This window comes from Taeniopygia guttata, chromosome 1, assembly GCF_048771995.1.
Source record: "Taeniopygia guttata chromosome 1, bTaeGut7.mat, whole genome shotgun sequence".
In the NCBI taxonomy this organism is placed as follows: domain Eukaryota; kingdom Metazoa; phylum Chordata; class Aves; order Passeriformes; family Estrildidae; genus Taeniopygia; species Taeniopygia guttata.
The window spans coordinates 25,453,717-25,472,509 of NC_133024.1; the positions used below are offsets into that span (position 1 = coordinate 25,453,717).

Consider the following 18,793-nt stretch of genomic DNA (forward strand, 5'->3'; position numbering starts at 1 on the left):
CCTAGCAGTTTGCTCTTTGCTCATGGAGGTCATAATATTGCCTGCATATACTGCATTGGTGTTTCCCTATGAAAGCTAGAGAAAGCTTTCCCTATGAAAGCTAGAGAACAAGAAATCTTAAGAAGTAACTCCAAGAAAAAACATCTCCATTCAACAGCACACCTACGGAAGTACAGAGTATTATCTGTGAAAGAAGCATTTAAGAAAGTGACTCTCAGCCCTCACCACACTATTTAAGAGTGGCACATTAAATAGTGTGCTACAAAAGTGCCACATACATACTGGAACACTTTCCTCATTTCTGTATGACTTTTGTGCATATTAGCTGATATCATGATAGTATGTAGAATATTGCAATCTGCTACTAGCACACACACCATGATCAAAAAATAAAACAAACCAAAAAACAACCCCCTTATAGGCAAGCCCCAGACCAACACATATTACAATGTACTGCTTCAATATCTCCTTCTCCTCACCTACATCAAAAGTTTGCAGGTCCCCAGCTTAGTTAAAGGCACCTAGTTTAGACTGAAAGCCACCAAATCACTGAACAAACTGAACAACTTGAATTTTTACTTTCAGCCCACATCTTTATTATTCAGATCATATAGACTCACCTTAGTCCATGGATGTGCCTTAATCTGAGGAAATTTGAATTCAGTATAGTTTGGATTCATTTCTCTAATTTGCTCCCTTGTAGGCGTTCCCAGAACCTATACAGAAGAGAAAGAAAAAGGCAAATTGTTTAGATATGCCTCATATGGAATTAGGACTGAAGTATAACCTATCAGACATTGAGATAACTGAAGCCCATCTATGTAACTAGTAAGTTAATATAATGTTGAGAGCAAAACAAAACTTTTGCATCCAGGAGAGGGAAGTCCTTTCTCTGAGCATCCTTCTCCAGTCTTTTACTGTGCAGAGTAAAAAATGTGTTGTACTCTGTGCTGCTGCCACTTCACCAGCCAGTGGGCAACACTAAGAAGAGCCTGGTTGTTTCTTCATTCCATCACAAGGCTTTTACACACACTGATGAGATCCCCCCCACCCCTGGCCAAACCTTCTCTGCTTCTGGCTGAACAGTGCCAGCTCTTGCAATCTCTCCTCATATGACAAATGCTCCAGCACCTTAATCACCTTTGTGGCCCTTGCTCAAACATCAGTGGTCTCATGGACAATTCAGTTCATACTCCAAGCCCAGTGTCAAAAATTTAATTATCTTATAGAGTTTTTCACAAAATTAAAGCATTTCTCTCAAACGTAGTGATATTTTGCTGAGATAGAGAGCTTACTTTCATTAGGTTTATATAAAACAGTACTAACAAACACATTCAGGGATTGCAGTTCACTGCATATGGTTGATTAAGGACCAGACAAGTAGCACAGACTGCATTTTACAAGTCATAAACAGCAGTCCTCTGACAAGCTTAAAAGACCAGCCAGTTACTGCTGAGCATCTCCTGCTCCCCCTGCAAACAAAACTGTGTGGGTTTGGGTGGTGCTTCCTCATCTCAGTATTTCCACATGGAGGACAGACTTAGTTTAAATCTAACTTGGAAGTATCTAGAAGGCATACCAACTGTGGTTTACCTTCACCAAGCTGTATTTCTCATTCCCAGAATCTGCACAATGTTATTTATGGATGCAAATTAGTTGTATGAGAAATAACAAACAATTGCACATCTCTTTGTAGGGGTGGGTACATTTTGAAAGTATTTCAGAAATCCCTTGAGGGAATAAGCCTGACAATATGGCATTAGTGCTTTCTTTTCAGTTAGCACCAAGTGTGAGAGAGCTATTGTCTTCTAGCTATATATTAAAATTGCAAACTAGGTGCAAGAAATCCCATTGTTTTCTGCTTGCACCCAGTTCTGGGCACGTCTCTGCTCTGCCGAGAGAAGGGGAGATGGTAGAAGGCAGGAGTTGCTCCTCTATGCTCATCTATAGGAAACCTGTAGTGGCACTATTTTGGCCCCATGACAAATCCCTCCACACAGCTTAGCTTAGTAATGTTATCACCTCATCTCGTCAGACTGCACTGTCACCACCAGGCAACAAACGATCATGATGCTGGCACTCTACCTTGCTGCTTGATAAGGAAATATCTGGTTACAAATTCTGGTATCTCTATACATTTTCATTCTGTTAGAATGGAAATTAGAAAAATTAACTCCATAAAGTCAGATAAGGAGGTAAAAGAGCAAGGTAACTGCTGTCTGAGTAATTTGTGGAAAAGAGAAACTATCATCAGGTATTATGAACAAAACTTGGTATCTCTTTGCTATTTAAAATAAGAGTTGCACAACACAAAAATATCCTATCCACAAAGCAACCTTTTAAATAAAGAGCAGCAGCAGAGGAAATAAACTCTGCAACTTGTTCAGACAGTTGCTCCTTGGATAACAAATTTGTCCGACAAATTGTATAAAATGAACAATAATGTTTTGTAGAGCACATCGCTCATGAGGATTTAAAACCCACCTAATTCTAAAAGCCAAGGGTTAGACAGAAATGTCAGCAGATTTTTTGGGGGTGTATCTGAAAACACTGGTTTTGCTTAGGGGTTAAAAAAAGAGTGTGTCTGCAGATCCCATATATTTTGCTCAAGTTTAAAGGAAAATGTGCCCTTTCCCTGCTGGTTTTCTGTCTGGCACTCACCAGCTGCCAGCCCTGCCAGGATGGTCCTGCTCTGAAAGCTTTGATGACCATCACTCTCAAACCTTTCCAGTTCTAAAAGATCAGGGGATTTCACTCCCCTAAATATTATTTTCATCCCAATTCAGGATAAAAGTAATTTTTAAAACCTTAGGAGTTTTTCTGATTACTTAAATTAACTTTCTGAAAAATGACAAGTACCTTCTATTGCTCTCTCATGTTTTCTAAAAGCTAAGTTTTCAGGCCTCCCTAGTCTAAATAATACTTTTTAAAAAGCATGTTTACCTTCTTTACCCTTTTTCTCCTCAAAAAATTCCTTCAATAGCTTTTCTAAGAAGCAGCAAGTAGATTTATTTTAAATTTAGCCCAAGTATATCAAACTTGCTTGGTTGCCAAGGCTGCTCAGAACAGGAGCCTACACAGTGCAAGTATATTTAAAGACCACCTATAGCATCAGATAACTCAGATTAGATAAGCAAGGGCAATTTCATGGAAGAACTTACAGACAATGTCTATTCATACATTTCACTAAAAGCACAGCTGTAACTCCAGATGATAGGAGAGGGCAACTCCTAAGCTCAAGCACAGGCATCTAAGCAACAGCACTTCAGTTTCACAAATGCTTAGAAAAGAAGGTACTGAAGAGGGATCATGGTAGCTGAAAGAAGGGATTGTCTGACCTTTCAGCTACATAGCAGCCTTTGACACATAAAATAACTACAAAAGGGAAAGTGTTTACTAGTAGCTACACAGTGTATTTATATTTACTCTGTTCTCTCGAGACTGTAAAAACAGATTGCGCTTCCAATTTGTACTGAAAGCAGATTAAAGGGGGAAAAAACCCAACCACAAAACAACATGCCCCTAAATCCAACCAAAAACTGAAAAGAGAAGTAGTTTGGAAGGAAGAATAGAAGTTTTGAAGACTGTCAAATTCAAGTTACAAATTAGAACAGTGGGATGAATAAAGTGATAAATTGCACCAGTACTTGACATATCTTGAAGAGGTCCTGTAGTGGATCTCTCCTCACTCCCCAACATATCACTTCTGTTTGCTACATGATTTGAAATTGTACCTCAGTGATTTACACCATACACTGTACTCAGTGATTTTCAGTATATTAGGAATACTTTCAAGTAACCTTGGTAACAGCAATCACTTAAGCTGCTGCAAAAATTGGTCAAAATTCTTCTTTTGAGACAGAAGCATGAATTACTGTGCTCATTTTTGGCAGAATTACTCCATGAAACAGCTGGTTTGCATTCAGATTGAATTTCATGTGTTTTAATTTGTGTCCATTCTTCTTGTCCTGTCATGAGATGCCAAAGAAAAGAGGCTGGCTCTCTCTTTGAACTTTCCCTTCACATACTCTATACACTTGTAAGATTCCCACCGATCTTGCAAAAGTCAGAGAGCTTTTAAGAAATACAGGGTCCAATACTGAATTATTCAGGTCAATGCGGATTGGTACATACTATTCTAATTCTTGGGGAATCCTATGGAAAGTGATTTTATCAATTTTTTATTTCTATTTAACACTTGAAAAACAAAAAGGGAACCAAAGTAAATAGTGTAATAACAGAAATGTAGTTATCTGATGGAATCAACTATAACTAGAATAAAAACTCAACTTTCATATGAATGAAGGGGAGGTCAATGTGAGAATATAAAGCATCTTCCTGTAAGTCAAGATGCCAGGTAAACTAGTTTTGCTCTTCATTACTAATTGTCATTATCATCATCTCTTAAATAAAAATAAAGAAGTATTATCTACTAAGATTAACTAAAGAATATACTTGCTGAGAAGTGGACACTGCTCTGATTCTCCTACGACAAAAATTGAACACAACAGGTTTCACAGTATATTCTGTCACGTTTTTCCCTTGACATTAGTCCGTAATGGATGAAGTTCCCCAAAACATTTTTATTCCACAAAAGGGTTCGTGAAGGTAGGGTGATGGTATTTATTTCCTGCAGTTAAAGAAAAGCTACGATAAAGAAAGGCTCACAGGAATGTCATCCTTACCAAAAAAGAAGGGGAGATTTATGAACCTGGAACAAGCTCTGAACTTGAATAAAGATTTTCAGTTTATGTTCTTACAATCAACTTTTTTAGTAGGAAAAGACGGATTATTCAGCTCCAGAAGACACTTCAGTTACACCTCAGTACCAAGACAGCTGCTGCCCACACCTGCTTCACTATGCAAAACTGCACTGAGTCATTTATGACCAAACCCACACTGTTGCAACAGCAGAGGAAAAGGAAACTGCAAGAGTTTCAACAAATCCCAGTGGAATAAAGGCCCTTTATGACAACCACATTGTTATCGCTGAACACTGCCAAAATGTAAGCATTTAGAAGCACAGGGACCTTGGTTAGAACCAAGGGTTCAGAAGCTCCAGCTGGTAGTAACTGCACTAGAGAGGGGAGCATGTGATAATTTTAATCAGAAACCTCTAAAAAGCCATGGTTGCAGTGGTGTAGTGGTCTTCCCTGGGAAAACTGTGCATGTTTATGAGGAAATATATTCCTAAAAGTCTGATGCTTATGGCTTACCAGATGGCATAATTAATACTTCTGCAAACATGACTGCACCTCTTCAGAAAGTTGTGAGAGGTGTGCCAATAGTTATTTAAAAACTCAGTGGAACATCTTGAGCAGTTAACACAGCTTGAGACAATACTTCAAGAGGTCTCTGGTAGAAAGTAAAATAAACTTACTCATTTTATATACACTTCCTTTCAAAAACACTTTCTTGCCAAACAGTAAAAGCCAACTAAATACAGGTATTTTTCTATTCATAACACAAAAGGAGCTATACATCAGGAATAGGAAGAAACCCATTGTCACCGCTGACATGAATATAACTATCCATCAACTTTTTATACCGCCTGCCTGCAAGCACTGGAAGTGATGAATTAAGTGAGGAAGAGGAACAGCCAAATTGTGATGTGAGGGGACATCAGGGAAAAAAATGCCGGGAGACTTCCCTTAGGGTTGAGGACAGAACCCACGTGAAAGCCCATGTCAGATGCAGGCAGGTCGTCAGCACAGGACCACATTCAATACAATGGAACACTCTATAGCTTACTCTCCTGGAAGAGAAGGCTCCTCTCTGCCCATTAACTACTCTGACTGGATTTATTTTATTTCAAAAAGTGAGCTCAAAATAGTACCTTGACATTTGAGCATGAGCCATATATTATAATTGCAGTCTATACTTAGCATTAGGCGCAGTAAAACTGTCAAGAGCCCAAAAAGTTACACATGAATAGGATTCCTGATACTATTTAACTTGCTTTTTCATATATTTTTTCCCCCAGCTCCCCCTTACTCAGGGAAGTATGAGAAGAAGATTTTATTATTCCTCTTAAATTACCATGAAATGCCAGTTTTGGTGCAAGGAATAATCACAGTGCTGTAGCAACCAAAAAACTCAAAGCAAACACCACCTCCACCCCGTAACCCCCACTTCTTTCCTGCAGTTTTCACAAGTTGGTTGATTCATCTCATACTCTAAATAGCAGCACCACGGAAAAAATATTTCCGGTAAAGAAAACACCAGGCAGATTGGCTGATGCTGTCCTCCCCATGTCCCAGGGCTGCTCAGATAATTATTGCTACTTCGTTATTTTGACAGATTGTTTTTTTCTGCTTTTGAGAGGAGTAGGGGGAAAGTACTATACATAAACTTTGAGATGATAATCATCTTAGAAACAAACGCATTACCCCTCTGAGATTCACTTCCTGCAAGAGTAACCACTGTCTACAGGAACTGTACTTGAAGACATTTTAAGTTTGGAAAGCATATTCCAGCCAGTTTTACCTGGATGGTTCTGGGATGCTGTAGAGCTGGTGAGGCCAGGAATGCCAATAAGCTCCCAAGCTTTCACAGAGAGCACAGGAGCCCCTGCAGCCACCACTGCTGCACTGCAAGCTGTGCACACGAGACTGGAGATTTACAAAGGAGTCTGTCCTGATTGCATCTCAAAGAAAAATCACTCTTGTGGTCTAAGTGCTTCTTCTTTCAAACTGTATTCAGCAGGGTCCTACTTGCACAGTGGACTTTAAATAGTGAAGTGGCAACTTCAACCCTTCTGGGCTGCTAGAAGAATCCATCAGGTACAAGGCTGCATGACTGCTCTGAGGCATGGTGTTTACGTGTACATAATTTCTTTATGGGATCACTGATGAAATCCACACTACCACCACTGTGACTGTTTCAGAAACTGAGCACATTTCTGAAGGAGATGTCACTTGAAAGCCAGTAGGGGCATGTATTTTAATGAGTATATTGGGTTACCCACTTGAGGTATTCCCAGCAATGGGACAACCTAACATTTGGATTAGCAAGCCAAAGCTAAAAATAAAGAGTCACCATTCAAGATCAAAATTTTGAAAAAGCACAGCACATGATTTCTCTCCTGTAATAGCGTAAGTATTCAAGAATAGTGTACTTGGGTTAAGCTCTTTCTTCAGATGGAGCTCCAAGACAGTATTCCCCTACATCAAATATCATTTTGTCAGAGGTAAGTGGTCAAAGTGCTCTCTTTCCCAGTCAGACTGAGAACATGTGGAAAGACCATATTTAAAGAAATAGGAACAAGAGGAAAAATTTAAAAGATGACTGTCTCTTGATGCAATTGAACATGATGCTGTGGTTCTAGAGTGGGACAGTTTTTCAGAGCTGTTTGCAAATACGCAGTAGGTCTGGAAAAACTCCAGGTGCAACTATGAGAAGATCTTGCAAGACTGCTTGAAATGAAACTACAGAAGCCTGTTGAAAGTGTCTCAAAGTCTGTCAAAAGCCAAAAATGCTTGTGATGCAGCACGGGACTGAGGATGTTGAGCATATGGCCTGCAGGAAGGGCAAGCTCAGCCAACTGATATATCACCAGGAACACAGCTAAAGAGGGGATGTCATCAAGAACTGCATGAGAAAGGAGAACTAATTTAATGTGCTGGTATTTTGAAATCATTATCCAGTCTAATGCAAAAAACTTCACAGCCAGGTGTAGCATTCACTTGCTACGTTGTGAAATAAACTCTGAATAATCATAGCTGAATAAGCACCTGAAAAGAAAACTAAGTTTATCTTGGCTCAAAAAAAAAAAAAAAAAAAAAAAAAAAGCCTCAAGTGTAACTGTGATTCAATCATCTTGAATTGATAACAACCAGCAGTAATGCTTCTAAGCTGACCTCTTCCTCCAGTGGAATCAACCAAACAGAAAGGATGAAAGTCTGACGTATTTCCAAACGTGTGGGTAAGTATTTTCTTACTATAGTCCATTTTTGGGAGTTTAAAATACACCATCTTCCCTGCCCCTAAGTTTCAGACATACAGTTCCAATGAAGCTATCTGAAAAGCAGGACCGCGGACAGTCAAACAGCAGCTCCCAGGTTGCAACCTGCAAGCTTCTACCAAGCTCACTGCTCTTCTACAACTGTCAGATCCCACAGCTCTGCTCCTCCCACAGCCAGCTAGCATTAAAATAAGTCTGTGTTACAATGAAAGCTTGAAATACTAATTTTCTATGGCAGCAAATGGAAGAGGTGGATGCCATCTGTCAAATTTTTTTTTAATGAATCCTACCCTAAAGGAAACTTTATACAACATCACGTTTTACATGTTGTGCCAAGATTTTAACATTTCTGGTAAGTTTTATGCTGCAGAATCCTCAACTATCCTGAGGCTACGAAACTTAAAACTCACTCAAGTGATTGCTTCTTTTATATCGTCCTTTCAAATTTAAGTTGAATTTAAGCATAATTCTGGAAGTGCGTAAGAGCAGAATGTTTAAACTAATCTTTGCAGAGTTAAACAAATCTGCTTAAATCCATTATTGGTCTTTTTTAAAGGATACACAGTAGACGGGACAGATCTCTCCCAACAGTGGGCAGAATGGAAAAAAATTGACCTCACTTCCTACTTCTTCCCCATTTTCAAAAGATGAGGAAAAATTTGAGGTAAACACACTTTTTCCCTCTACTCCCACCATGAGAAATACTTGTAAGTGGAACAGCGTTACAAGGGAAGCACCTTGTTATCCATTCCTAGACAATTTTTCATGGCTGTTGATCTTGAACACAATATTCAATTATAACTTTGCTCTGTATTCCCACCTTCACCTTCTGCTAGGGCTTTTGTGAATAGCTTTTACAAAACTCCACAACAGAAGATTAGGGAGACAAGGGCACTGAAAAGCACCCTATTTCTCCAGTTTGCACTCAGCTTCTCTTCCAGCCTTGCCTTCAGAATATATGCTCCATCAGTAACAAATACTGTCAGAACCCACTCATTTAGGCTCACATTTTACATTACACTTTCTTCAAGTTTCAGTGATCATCCTTTTTTGTGATTACTGCCATATGATTTACAGTATTTTTTCCCCAGACTTTCCTAAAACATAGTGCATCAGTACATTTTATTTCACTTCACTTCTGTGTGTAGTGGACTACATATGTGATAAGAAAACACCAGCACAACACAAATGTGAATGGTCATTAAATATCCCCTTTTCTATATTTAAAGAACTTAGTCAGAAGCTTGTTTCTGTGAGGGTGAATATCATGTCAACCTGTAATTTACTGAAATACCTTTACACTGGGTACTCCTTCAGTTGCCTTGAGAAATAACATCAGTTTGCCAGTACTATATATCGTCACTACCATGAGTTAGTCAAGAAAAGTTACCACCACAGATGGTACAAAGGTTATCAACAATTTTAATGAACTACTCCTCTGTTTCAATACAACTGAAGTGTAAACAGGTAAGTGCCACAATTGGAGAACATATATGCTGTGAAATTATTGTGCTCGTGGATGTTTTCTTCAGTAGTGCAGAACTGATGTTAACAGCTTCTTAGCACACTTTCAACCAAACCACAAATTTCTGCTTGCCAAGCATGTCAATAGTAAGAGACCATCTATCTCCTCATTATTTTACTTTCACATTGTGAAATCAAAGCAATGGTAGGGCAGAGCACTACAGCTTTACCAATAAGGTCTCTCTACACTCAGATTCCTGATCAAGTCATGGACAGTCACCATGATATAAAGTTCTATTTACAAAAATTCAGGTGGAGATTAGGCTCTTCTTGTGGACAACAAGTGAAAGGACCAGAGGACACAGTCTTAAGCTGCACCAGAGAAAGTTTAGGCTGGACATTAGAATGCATTTCTTCACAGACAGGGTAATTAGATATTGGAATGGACTGCCCAAGGAGGCAGTGAAGTCAGTGTCCCTGGAGTGGTTTAAGGAAAGACTGGATGTGTCCTTTAGTGCCATGGTCTAGTTGACATGGCAGTGTTGGGTCATTGGTTGAACTGGATCTCAGAGGTATTTTTCAATCTTGCTGATTCTTTGATTAGCTTTAGTTTTTCAAGATTTTAGACATCCATTAAAAAAGAAACCAGGACTTTTCAGAAATGTCCAAAGGCAAACATGACACGTTATCACAAAATCCTGAGGAGGTCTGGACATCTGACATGGACCCCTTCACAAGTCACAAAAGCAGTGTAGCAAAAAGCAGCACACCACTACAAGACACTTCTCAAAAGTTAAAAATATTTTCACTTGTACCATCATCAGCCTTACATCTGAAAGCAACTCTAGTTTTTCTTGAGTGTTTCCTAAGCAAACTGACCCAACTTGGATAAACTGAGTTTGAAATACCCTGGGTAGAAATGCAATAAGAAGACATCGAGAAAATCATAGGAGAAGTCTGTGCAAGACATGGAGTCTCCAGAGGAAAGCTGCTGACTGGAGGATGTTCAGGAGGACAGACAGAAACTCACTGTAACAGAAGCCAGGTTTACGTGGTCAAAACCTTCAGGAGATGGGGTGACAGTCTAGAAATGTCACAGCACACCCCTGACAGCCCATGTCCTTCAGGGAGGAGAATGATCAGTCAGCGCTGGTTCACTCTCTTAGGACAGGGACAAACACAGTGGTAGCTCTCCTAATCAATGACACAGACAAGTATGAAGTTCTCCTTTTACACTCACAAATTTGGGTTTTGAGGGGCTTTTCACATGCATGCCACACAATATATTTATGCATCAAGGAAGTGGCAAAATCAAGGAGGAAATTCTCTTAATACAGTCCCCGCACAGTGATGAAATCAATAAAGCTGAACAGTATGTGTACACATCTTTTCCTCTGTAATAATGGCATCTAATTATGTGCATAGTATAGATTCAGAGGAAATTTATACTTCTCTCTCTGGAAATCTTGTTTCCTTCACTGCAGAAGTTGAAAAAGATAGAATAGACAAGGGTGCTGGGAAGTCAGACACCAATGTATGAACTATTCTTCCATGCCTCCAGTTTGAGAACCATAGAATATTCACAGCTTTCCACATGAAATCAGTCAGGATGTGCTTGGACATAAGTGATATATAAGTGTTACATATTTTGACACATTAGTCATTTTACCTTGGAAAAAAAGACTCTTCAGGTGGAAGGTACCTTTGTTCTACATGTTCTGATTCTCTATCTGCAAAAACAAGTGCCCTTTCTCGCCTTTCCTTTTAAAAGAGCTAGGAGGAAGGAAGACTAGAAGGCAACTATATATGTGAAGAATCTGGCATAAGGAATTTAACAACACTGTTTCCAAAGCCAAATACTAATGGTGTGCAACAAAGGAAAAAGAGAGAGACTCCAAAGAATGAAAATCATACATTAATAAATGCTGGCCCAGTATGTAAGGACTTCTTCAAAGCACACTGGAAGTGCAGTCCTTTATGAGGGAAAAAGCCTCAATATATCATTATGCATAACTGCAAGAAGAGAAAGTAAAGATCATCAGGTTCTCAAAACAGCATAAGTGTTTTCAATCACTGTTTACATGCAAAACCCTGTACAATCTTGTCAGAATATATGTATGTTCACCAGTTTATAACAGTGCATGTTTTCCTACTGATTCACAAGGAATAATGCAGTCAAAGCAACATTTAACATTCCATACCTTGATTATTTCCACCAACTGATCCACACCACTGTCACCTGGAAAGATCGGTTGTCCTAGTAACAGTTCAGCCAATACACAGCCTGCTGACCACACATCTAAAAAGGGAAAGGTGGAGGACAGGGAAAGGTATCAGTAAAATACACATATTAAGCCATTCATAAAAAACCCAGCCATTTTAAGCTACTTACTTTATCCTTTGCTATGTTTGATAATGTGTGCAACACAGCTAAAAATAAAAAACATTCCTATGCTAATGTTACCAGGTACCTGGTATAAAACACCAGTGTGCAGATAGTCTTAGAAGTCAAATTGTGAGATAATGAGAACTGGAAAATCACGTTAAATGCCATAATATACCGACATGAAAACTTACACATGCAGGGAGAAGACCATAAAATGCTTGCCATTTGTAAATTGAGAATTTCCCCGAAACCTGTGTTGGTTTAAACCACACTGATAATGAACTATATGCATAGGTATCATCCAACACAATGGCTGATGTTTTTACTGTTTCCAAGTGTTGAACAGACTCAGTTTTTCACACATATATTGAAAGCATACATGCACTGACAGATGAACCTGTACTGCAAGTATTACTGGTATCCTGAAGTACATGATGATTAAGGGATCTGGGAGGCAGCCTCTCTAACCAGTCACTTCAAGATCTAATCTTTATCCCAATTCCATTTGCCAACTTGGATGAGTAACAGAACTGCAAGTCATAGATCACACGTCAACAGCATCTGTAGAAGAAGCATTTAACTAATTTTTGTATGTATACCAAAACCCTCAAGTAGTCCTTAGGAGCTATTCCTCCCACATAAGGAAATTTTTCACAATCTATTGCAGGTATATCTTCTTAAATGATTAGGCAATTCAGTATTACAGAAGCAACTCAGGAATGTATTTAAGTGTACTACAGAATATAGCATTTGATTTTTGGAAGTAATTAACTACAAAGAAAGCTCTAAGAAAGTAAATGCAATAAACACTGTTTAACAGTATTTGCGAGAATCAAATGTAATTGTACAGCAAAAATGGGATTTTAAGCTGCTCAACACAGTAGAAGTATTGTACTTCTACTGATAAAGAAAACTGCTTCTCCCCCAAAATAGATTGACTATAAGGTTTTCTAGAAAGTCATCAATTGTTGACCACCTGAAAACTTACACCAATATCCACTTTCAAACAAGCAATCAGCAACAGAAGATCTGTAAAGCCTATAATATAAAGAAACACTCCAAAGGGAAAACCAATCCCCTTCCACCCACATTTCTTTAAACTCTCACCTACTTTTATGAGCTAGCTTTGTCCCCTAGGAGACATGATCTCCTGAGGCCTTAGATAATTTATGCTATGACAGAAATCTTTATTCCCTCATCTATTTAAACTATGTCCCATCCCTGTAAGTGTTTGAGGCCAGCCTGGATGAAGCTCTGAGCAACCTGGTCTAGTGGTAGGTGTCCCTGCCCATGGCAAGGGGTTGGAATGAGGTGATCTCTAAGGTCTGTTCCAACCTGAACCATTCTATGACTCCATGGTTCTGAGAAGTAGGATATACACAACCCTGCCAGTTATGGCTAAAGGTCTGAGTAAGGAAAACATCTCTGACAGTTCTCCAAGCCATCTGTTATCACCTTATCAGTGGTGCAAAATAAAATCAATAAAGCTTTCAGGAGTTTAAGATTTATATCAAAATAATCAGCAAGTTAAAACAAAGCTTTCCTTCCCGCATTTCTAAAGGAAAGAGTGAGAATGCTATGTAAAAATACTTCCCCTCCTCAAGAATATGGTTCAATTGGAACATACACTAGACTAACACCCCTTTCATTACTTCAGCTTTTGAAATTATTCACTTCCAAATCAAATAGATGCACTTTTACCAAATGTATGGATACAAACATTGAATTAGGGTTAATTCTAAAAAATAACTACTTACAATGTAAACAGTACCATAAATAATTTGAAGTTTGAATCTTGAATTTTAACAAGCAAACATACAAAATTATGCTTTTTAATCTTTTAGCCACATTTAACAAAAGCTGATATGGCCACCAAGGTGCTAAGATCTCTTTTGGATAACAAACTAAGAAGGAATCATGTAAAGAATGTTTAATTGCATCTAACTGCTCATCAGTGTCTCTCTCTGATAGCTCCTGCTATCAGAGGTAGCTGATAACTGATAGCTCCTGCTATCAGCAAAACCATGATGCAAAAAGCATCACTTTTTGTGTCTCCCATGCGTATTAGTTTTAGAGGACTTACATAACAGTTCAACAGACAGCACAAATTTCTTCAGAAGTATTGAAGAGATAGATTAAATGTACTAAGCAGTCAGAGCACAGTAACTTAAAAGTCTATTTAAAGATACCTTTAAAGGGTTTTAAATAAGCCAAGTCCTTTAGAGTGTCTTTTACAAAAACAAGTAGTTATACCAAATCTGTAATCATTATTTACAATTCAAATCCTTATTTTGCACTGAAAATGTTATATATGGCAAGGAAAAATATTTGACAGAATATATACAAACAGAAAGCTGACAGGAGAGTATGTCTTCAACCACAATTCACTTCCTTTTAAGATTTTGAAACTTTCAGATTAGACTGTGGCTTTTTTAAACTGTTTTAAATGACCTTCTGGTCTGACTGCTCCATGAAGTTGGCTTTGAGCTGTTTTTGCTCTTCCTAGTTTCCCTAAATGCTTTTGCACTTCTTGCAGCCTATTTCAGAGAAGTCTGCAAGGCAGAAGTCTTGAACCCAATACAGAAATTTATAAAAGCGGCGGGAGCGTCAGTGTTGCTGCCAAGGTGAGGAGGGTTCAGTCCTTGGCAGAAGTGCTGGGCTTCCCCAGTCCTGCCAAAATGCAACTGCAAACAAGTCAAACAATGTGCAAGTCCTTGTTCAAGAAGGCCAAGCAAGAACAGCATAGGACACATGAGAAAGCTGAGGGTATCTCATGGGAACAGAGGAAAAACAGCAAGGATGTAGATCATGAGGAAATAGGTGACAATGGCTGATGAATACTTGTGGCATTCATGCTGGGTTTAATTCCTCAAACATACAGCAAAATCCATCAGAAACCTGTTGCTCTTTATGCACTGAAATCTTCTAAACTAGGCAATTTAATATCTTGTTAAAAGGCTATTTGCTTTTCCTTTATTTTACTTGCTAACACTTCAAATACACAGTGAAGTAAGACACAGGCATTTCAAAATCCCCATCTTTTTCCAGGCATGTAATTTCACCAACTTCCAAATTAGGACTTGGGCAATATTCCCTGGACAAGGAAGTGAAGAAATCCTTGAAACATCCCCAGCAAAATCCAGAGAGTGGAAGCAAACTCGAGCAGCTCAGAGGAGTGACAGAAATAAAACACAATATACATAGGTATTTATACAACTCTTGATAAGCAATGCTCAATAAGGAACAAACTAAGAAATTTCACCTCTGCTGAAATTGTATATATTCTTGATGGAATTTAAACCATGGGCTAAAATTTGGTTCCAGGATAGTTTGCTCTTTTTTTCCTCACACCCTTTATATCTTGCATTTTAAAATTTATCTACATCAGGATGATAAGATTTTTCCTCAAGCCCGAAGTAAACAAGTACTAATTTCTGTATTTTAAAGACATGTTACTTAAAGGAAGCGATCAGCTTATGGTAGTTCCTTCCAGATATTTTTCTGTCTCAGTACAGTCAGAGCTAACTGCTACAGATTAATACGTGCTGTAACTACTTGCTCCCAACAGGAGAAGAAGCATTTTCTGAACTATTTCTTTTCAGTATGTGCAAGTTAATTAAAGCAAACTAGGACTCTCATTCACATGCTTTGAATTAGCTAACAAGGTAAGAGAGAAACTTAAAAGAAAATACGTCAACAAATGTTCCTTATGCCAAACTACTTGTGAAATTTTAGGAGAAAATACTGAAAACTATTCATTTTAAGAAAGCAGGCAAGAATACTTTCTTCATACCTTCAGTGAAATGTAGTCTAAACAATACAAAGAATAAATACAACTGCCAGGAAACAGCAACCTTCAAATAAGCTTATTTCAGATGGTTTTCACACATTACAATGGTAGCTAATGCCATATCTTTTCTAGACTAAAGAACACTTTGACAAATACCATTATCACCTAACCTACCCCCATTGATTTAAACACACAAAAATTCATATAGGGCCTTGTACCACATAACTTTTCTTAAATTAAGTTTCTACTACTTTACTGATCTTCAGAGCTGTTAGATGGACATTGTCTAATAATATAATCTTCCTAATGCCCTTGCTTTTGAATGCATTCTAGCATTACAGAAGGTAAGAAAACAAGTATTTCTTTTTAAATCAGGAAGAGGCATTTGGGAGGGCCACTGCAAAATACACTCCTTAGCTTTAATTCTGTAAACATGGAATGGCCATTTTGAGTTGGGAATTAATACCCTGTTCACAAATTTCACTTTTTCTGATCTCAAAATCTGCCTTTCCAAGCTGAAAAGCTGGCTCTCTTTTTCATAGCACAAGCACCATTCATTGTATTACACTCTAGCTCCTCTAACTCATTATTTTGAAGAGGAATGGGAAAAAAAAAACAAGGTTTCTCTCATCCACCTAGTACAAATTAAGAACTTCCATTTATCTGATGCTTTATGGGGCACATTTACCTCCTACATTTTTCATTACCCTCATCTATTCATCTCTGCCTCACTATCCCTTCATCTTGATGGACTTCCTCCATCTTGGAGGTGACTCAAAGTTGCTGCTCTGGAAACTGTGGAAACAAACCAAGAGTCAGAAAAGCAGCCCTGGGAAGCCATAAAATCAACAGCTTCTAGTTGCCAAATGCCAGACCCAAAGTGCTTTTCACTGCTGCTTGTTTGAAACAATATTTGGGCAGTCAGAACAAAAGCAAAATTCAGGATTACAGGCAGGCGTGCTAAGTTGGTGGAAGTTTCACATATCAAGCTACCACAGACCCATGGATTGAGGAGAAAGAGTAAGGCTGAAACATGAAAATGCTTGAAAAGACATGCTTGCTCCAGTATTTGGAATAAAAGCTGAACACAGGTATACCTATTCTTTTGCAATGAAGAGATGAAACTACAATGACAGATGGTAGAGTGGTTCAGTAAATTAACACACCTGCTTACTTTCAGCACTGGAAGTTGCCATCTGAGAAAGAAGCAAATTCTTCTGACTGCTTGGCAACAGTGCAGGGACACACCTGGTGGTCGTTCTTCCCCAAGAAACTCTGAGACAGGCCAACTACAGATACCTACTGAAGAGGTTCTGCTCCAGACTGCTGAGGGGAAACACTCGTGCTTGCTAGGAAAATGAGCGAACATCTTCACAATACCTAGTTTCAGACACCCCAAGAGAAGCCAGCAATGGTCATGCAGATCAATCTTTCCCTGCCAGTGGCTATAAATGTTCCCTCTGGAATGCTCCCAACTCCTGCCAGCGCAGTGGTGCAGCCAGCTGAGACCAGCAGCCCCTCGTTGTGCAGAAGCACCACCAGGATGTGGTGAACCCTCCCCTGCCTTGACACCTCACCTAGAGAAAAAACACATGAGACTGAGGCAAAGCTCAGCTGCACAGCTTCTTTCCATACAAAAGGAGCTCGAGGCAACAGAAACATCTGCACTCACCCCTACCCCAGTGCTTGTCCCAGGACAGTGTAGGGGAATGCGTGCTGCCATCCCAGGGTTTTTCAGCAGCAGCATCACCCATATGACCAGCACAGCCAGAACCATGCCATCAACACACTCTGGGATGCTGTAACACACACAGACTGGCAAGGAAGAAGCCTCAGACAAAACACTGTCAAAGGCATAGCTGAACGGCTTGGTTTGGGAAAAAACCAACAAACCAGCCCCCCACTTCCCTCTTCCCCCCTCAAAAAACCCCAAACAACCAACAACAATAAACTCCTGCAAATCAGCTGTGGGAAGTAAATTGTGTCCATTCCAAGCAAGCTTTAGGGACACAAACACACACACTTGCAGAATTCATAGCCAAAGGTACACAAAGGCACAATCTGTACAAGCTATGAAGGCACCCAATTGACATGAATATTTGTGCCTGACCACTGAAAAATCCTGTAAAGTTGTAGTGCAGGCACATAACAGAGCTATTATAGGTAGAGATTTGTAGCTATTTGGCAACAGTGACTATTTAAGAACTCAAATAGGTAATTTCCCAGGTCATTATTTTAAAAATAGAGTCCCAGGTCTGCTGGAGGCACTAACTGCAGCAAATGCCATTTGATGCTACTCTTACTATGTTATATATTTAAATGCAGCACTAATGTGGTACTTTACAGAAGTGCAACAAACATCACATCCCTGGCTCAGTTATTTTTTAAAGGGACCTCTTAGGTTAGAATTGAAGTGATGCACTTCAATGAAACAACCAAGATCCTAGAAGTTAAATGCTAGTTTACAGTTTGCTGTGACATCCAGGATGAAAAGACACATCTGGAACGAACTGCTACACTGAAGAGCACATAATGTCATGAGGACAAATTCATGTGTTTAAAGACAACCTGGATGAAGCCAGACAGCCTAATGCAACTCCTGGTTACAATGCTAAACAAGGTGACAAACAACTGACATCATCATAATGCAGCTGGGTGTGCTGTCAAGTATTGGGCCACCAGTGTCACTGCCTAGTCTTAAAAAGGACTTCTTGCTCAGAAATACTTCCAGTCATTATCCTATTGCACACATTGCAGTCATAAGCCCTGCAGTAACATTAACAAACAACAAAAACCTTCACAAAAACAGCTGGAAGCCTTGCAGATAATGTAGGGAAATTTCTACTTGAACACTTTTTGGCTTTGTATTCTTTGATTTTACTTTTACTATAGTTTTACTAGAGGATATTTAACAGGGGGAATAAAGATCCCTGCCTTACATGTAAAGCTCACTTTTTGTTACCTCACACACACAAGTGATTCTTACACAGTGATAAAGACTACAGTGGGAAAAGGTTATTATGCTAACAACTCACAATAAAAATAAGAACTAAAAAAAACCTAGCACGCCAGCATGTAAGTTTAAAGGACAGCAGTACAACACTGAAGCATTTCACAGTTCCCTATACTCTGAGCTATGGATAAAGGACTAATAGTTACATGCTCTTTTCCTTCTTTCAATAAATCCCTC

The 18,793-nt window shown here is 38.9% G+C and overlaps 1 protein-coding gene across 2 annotated transcripts in view; it reads right to left on the reverse strand.

Annotated features, from left to right (window-relative positions):
• GSK3B (glycogen synthase kinase 3 beta) overlaps positions 1-18,793 on the reverse strand; it is a 149,877-nt gene that overhangs the window by 30,501 nt on the left and 100,583 nt on the right. For both annotated transcript variants that reach the window (XM_012569980.5, XM_002187975.7), the window contains exons 7-8: positions 11,629-11,726; positions 621-716 (exon numbers count right to left, since the gene is read on the reverse strand). In XM_012569980.5, the coding sequence (XP_012425434.1) occupies positions 621-716; positions 11,629-11,726 (194 nt within the window). The remainder of the gene's footprint in view (positions 1-620; positions 717-11,628; positions 11,727-18,793) is intronic.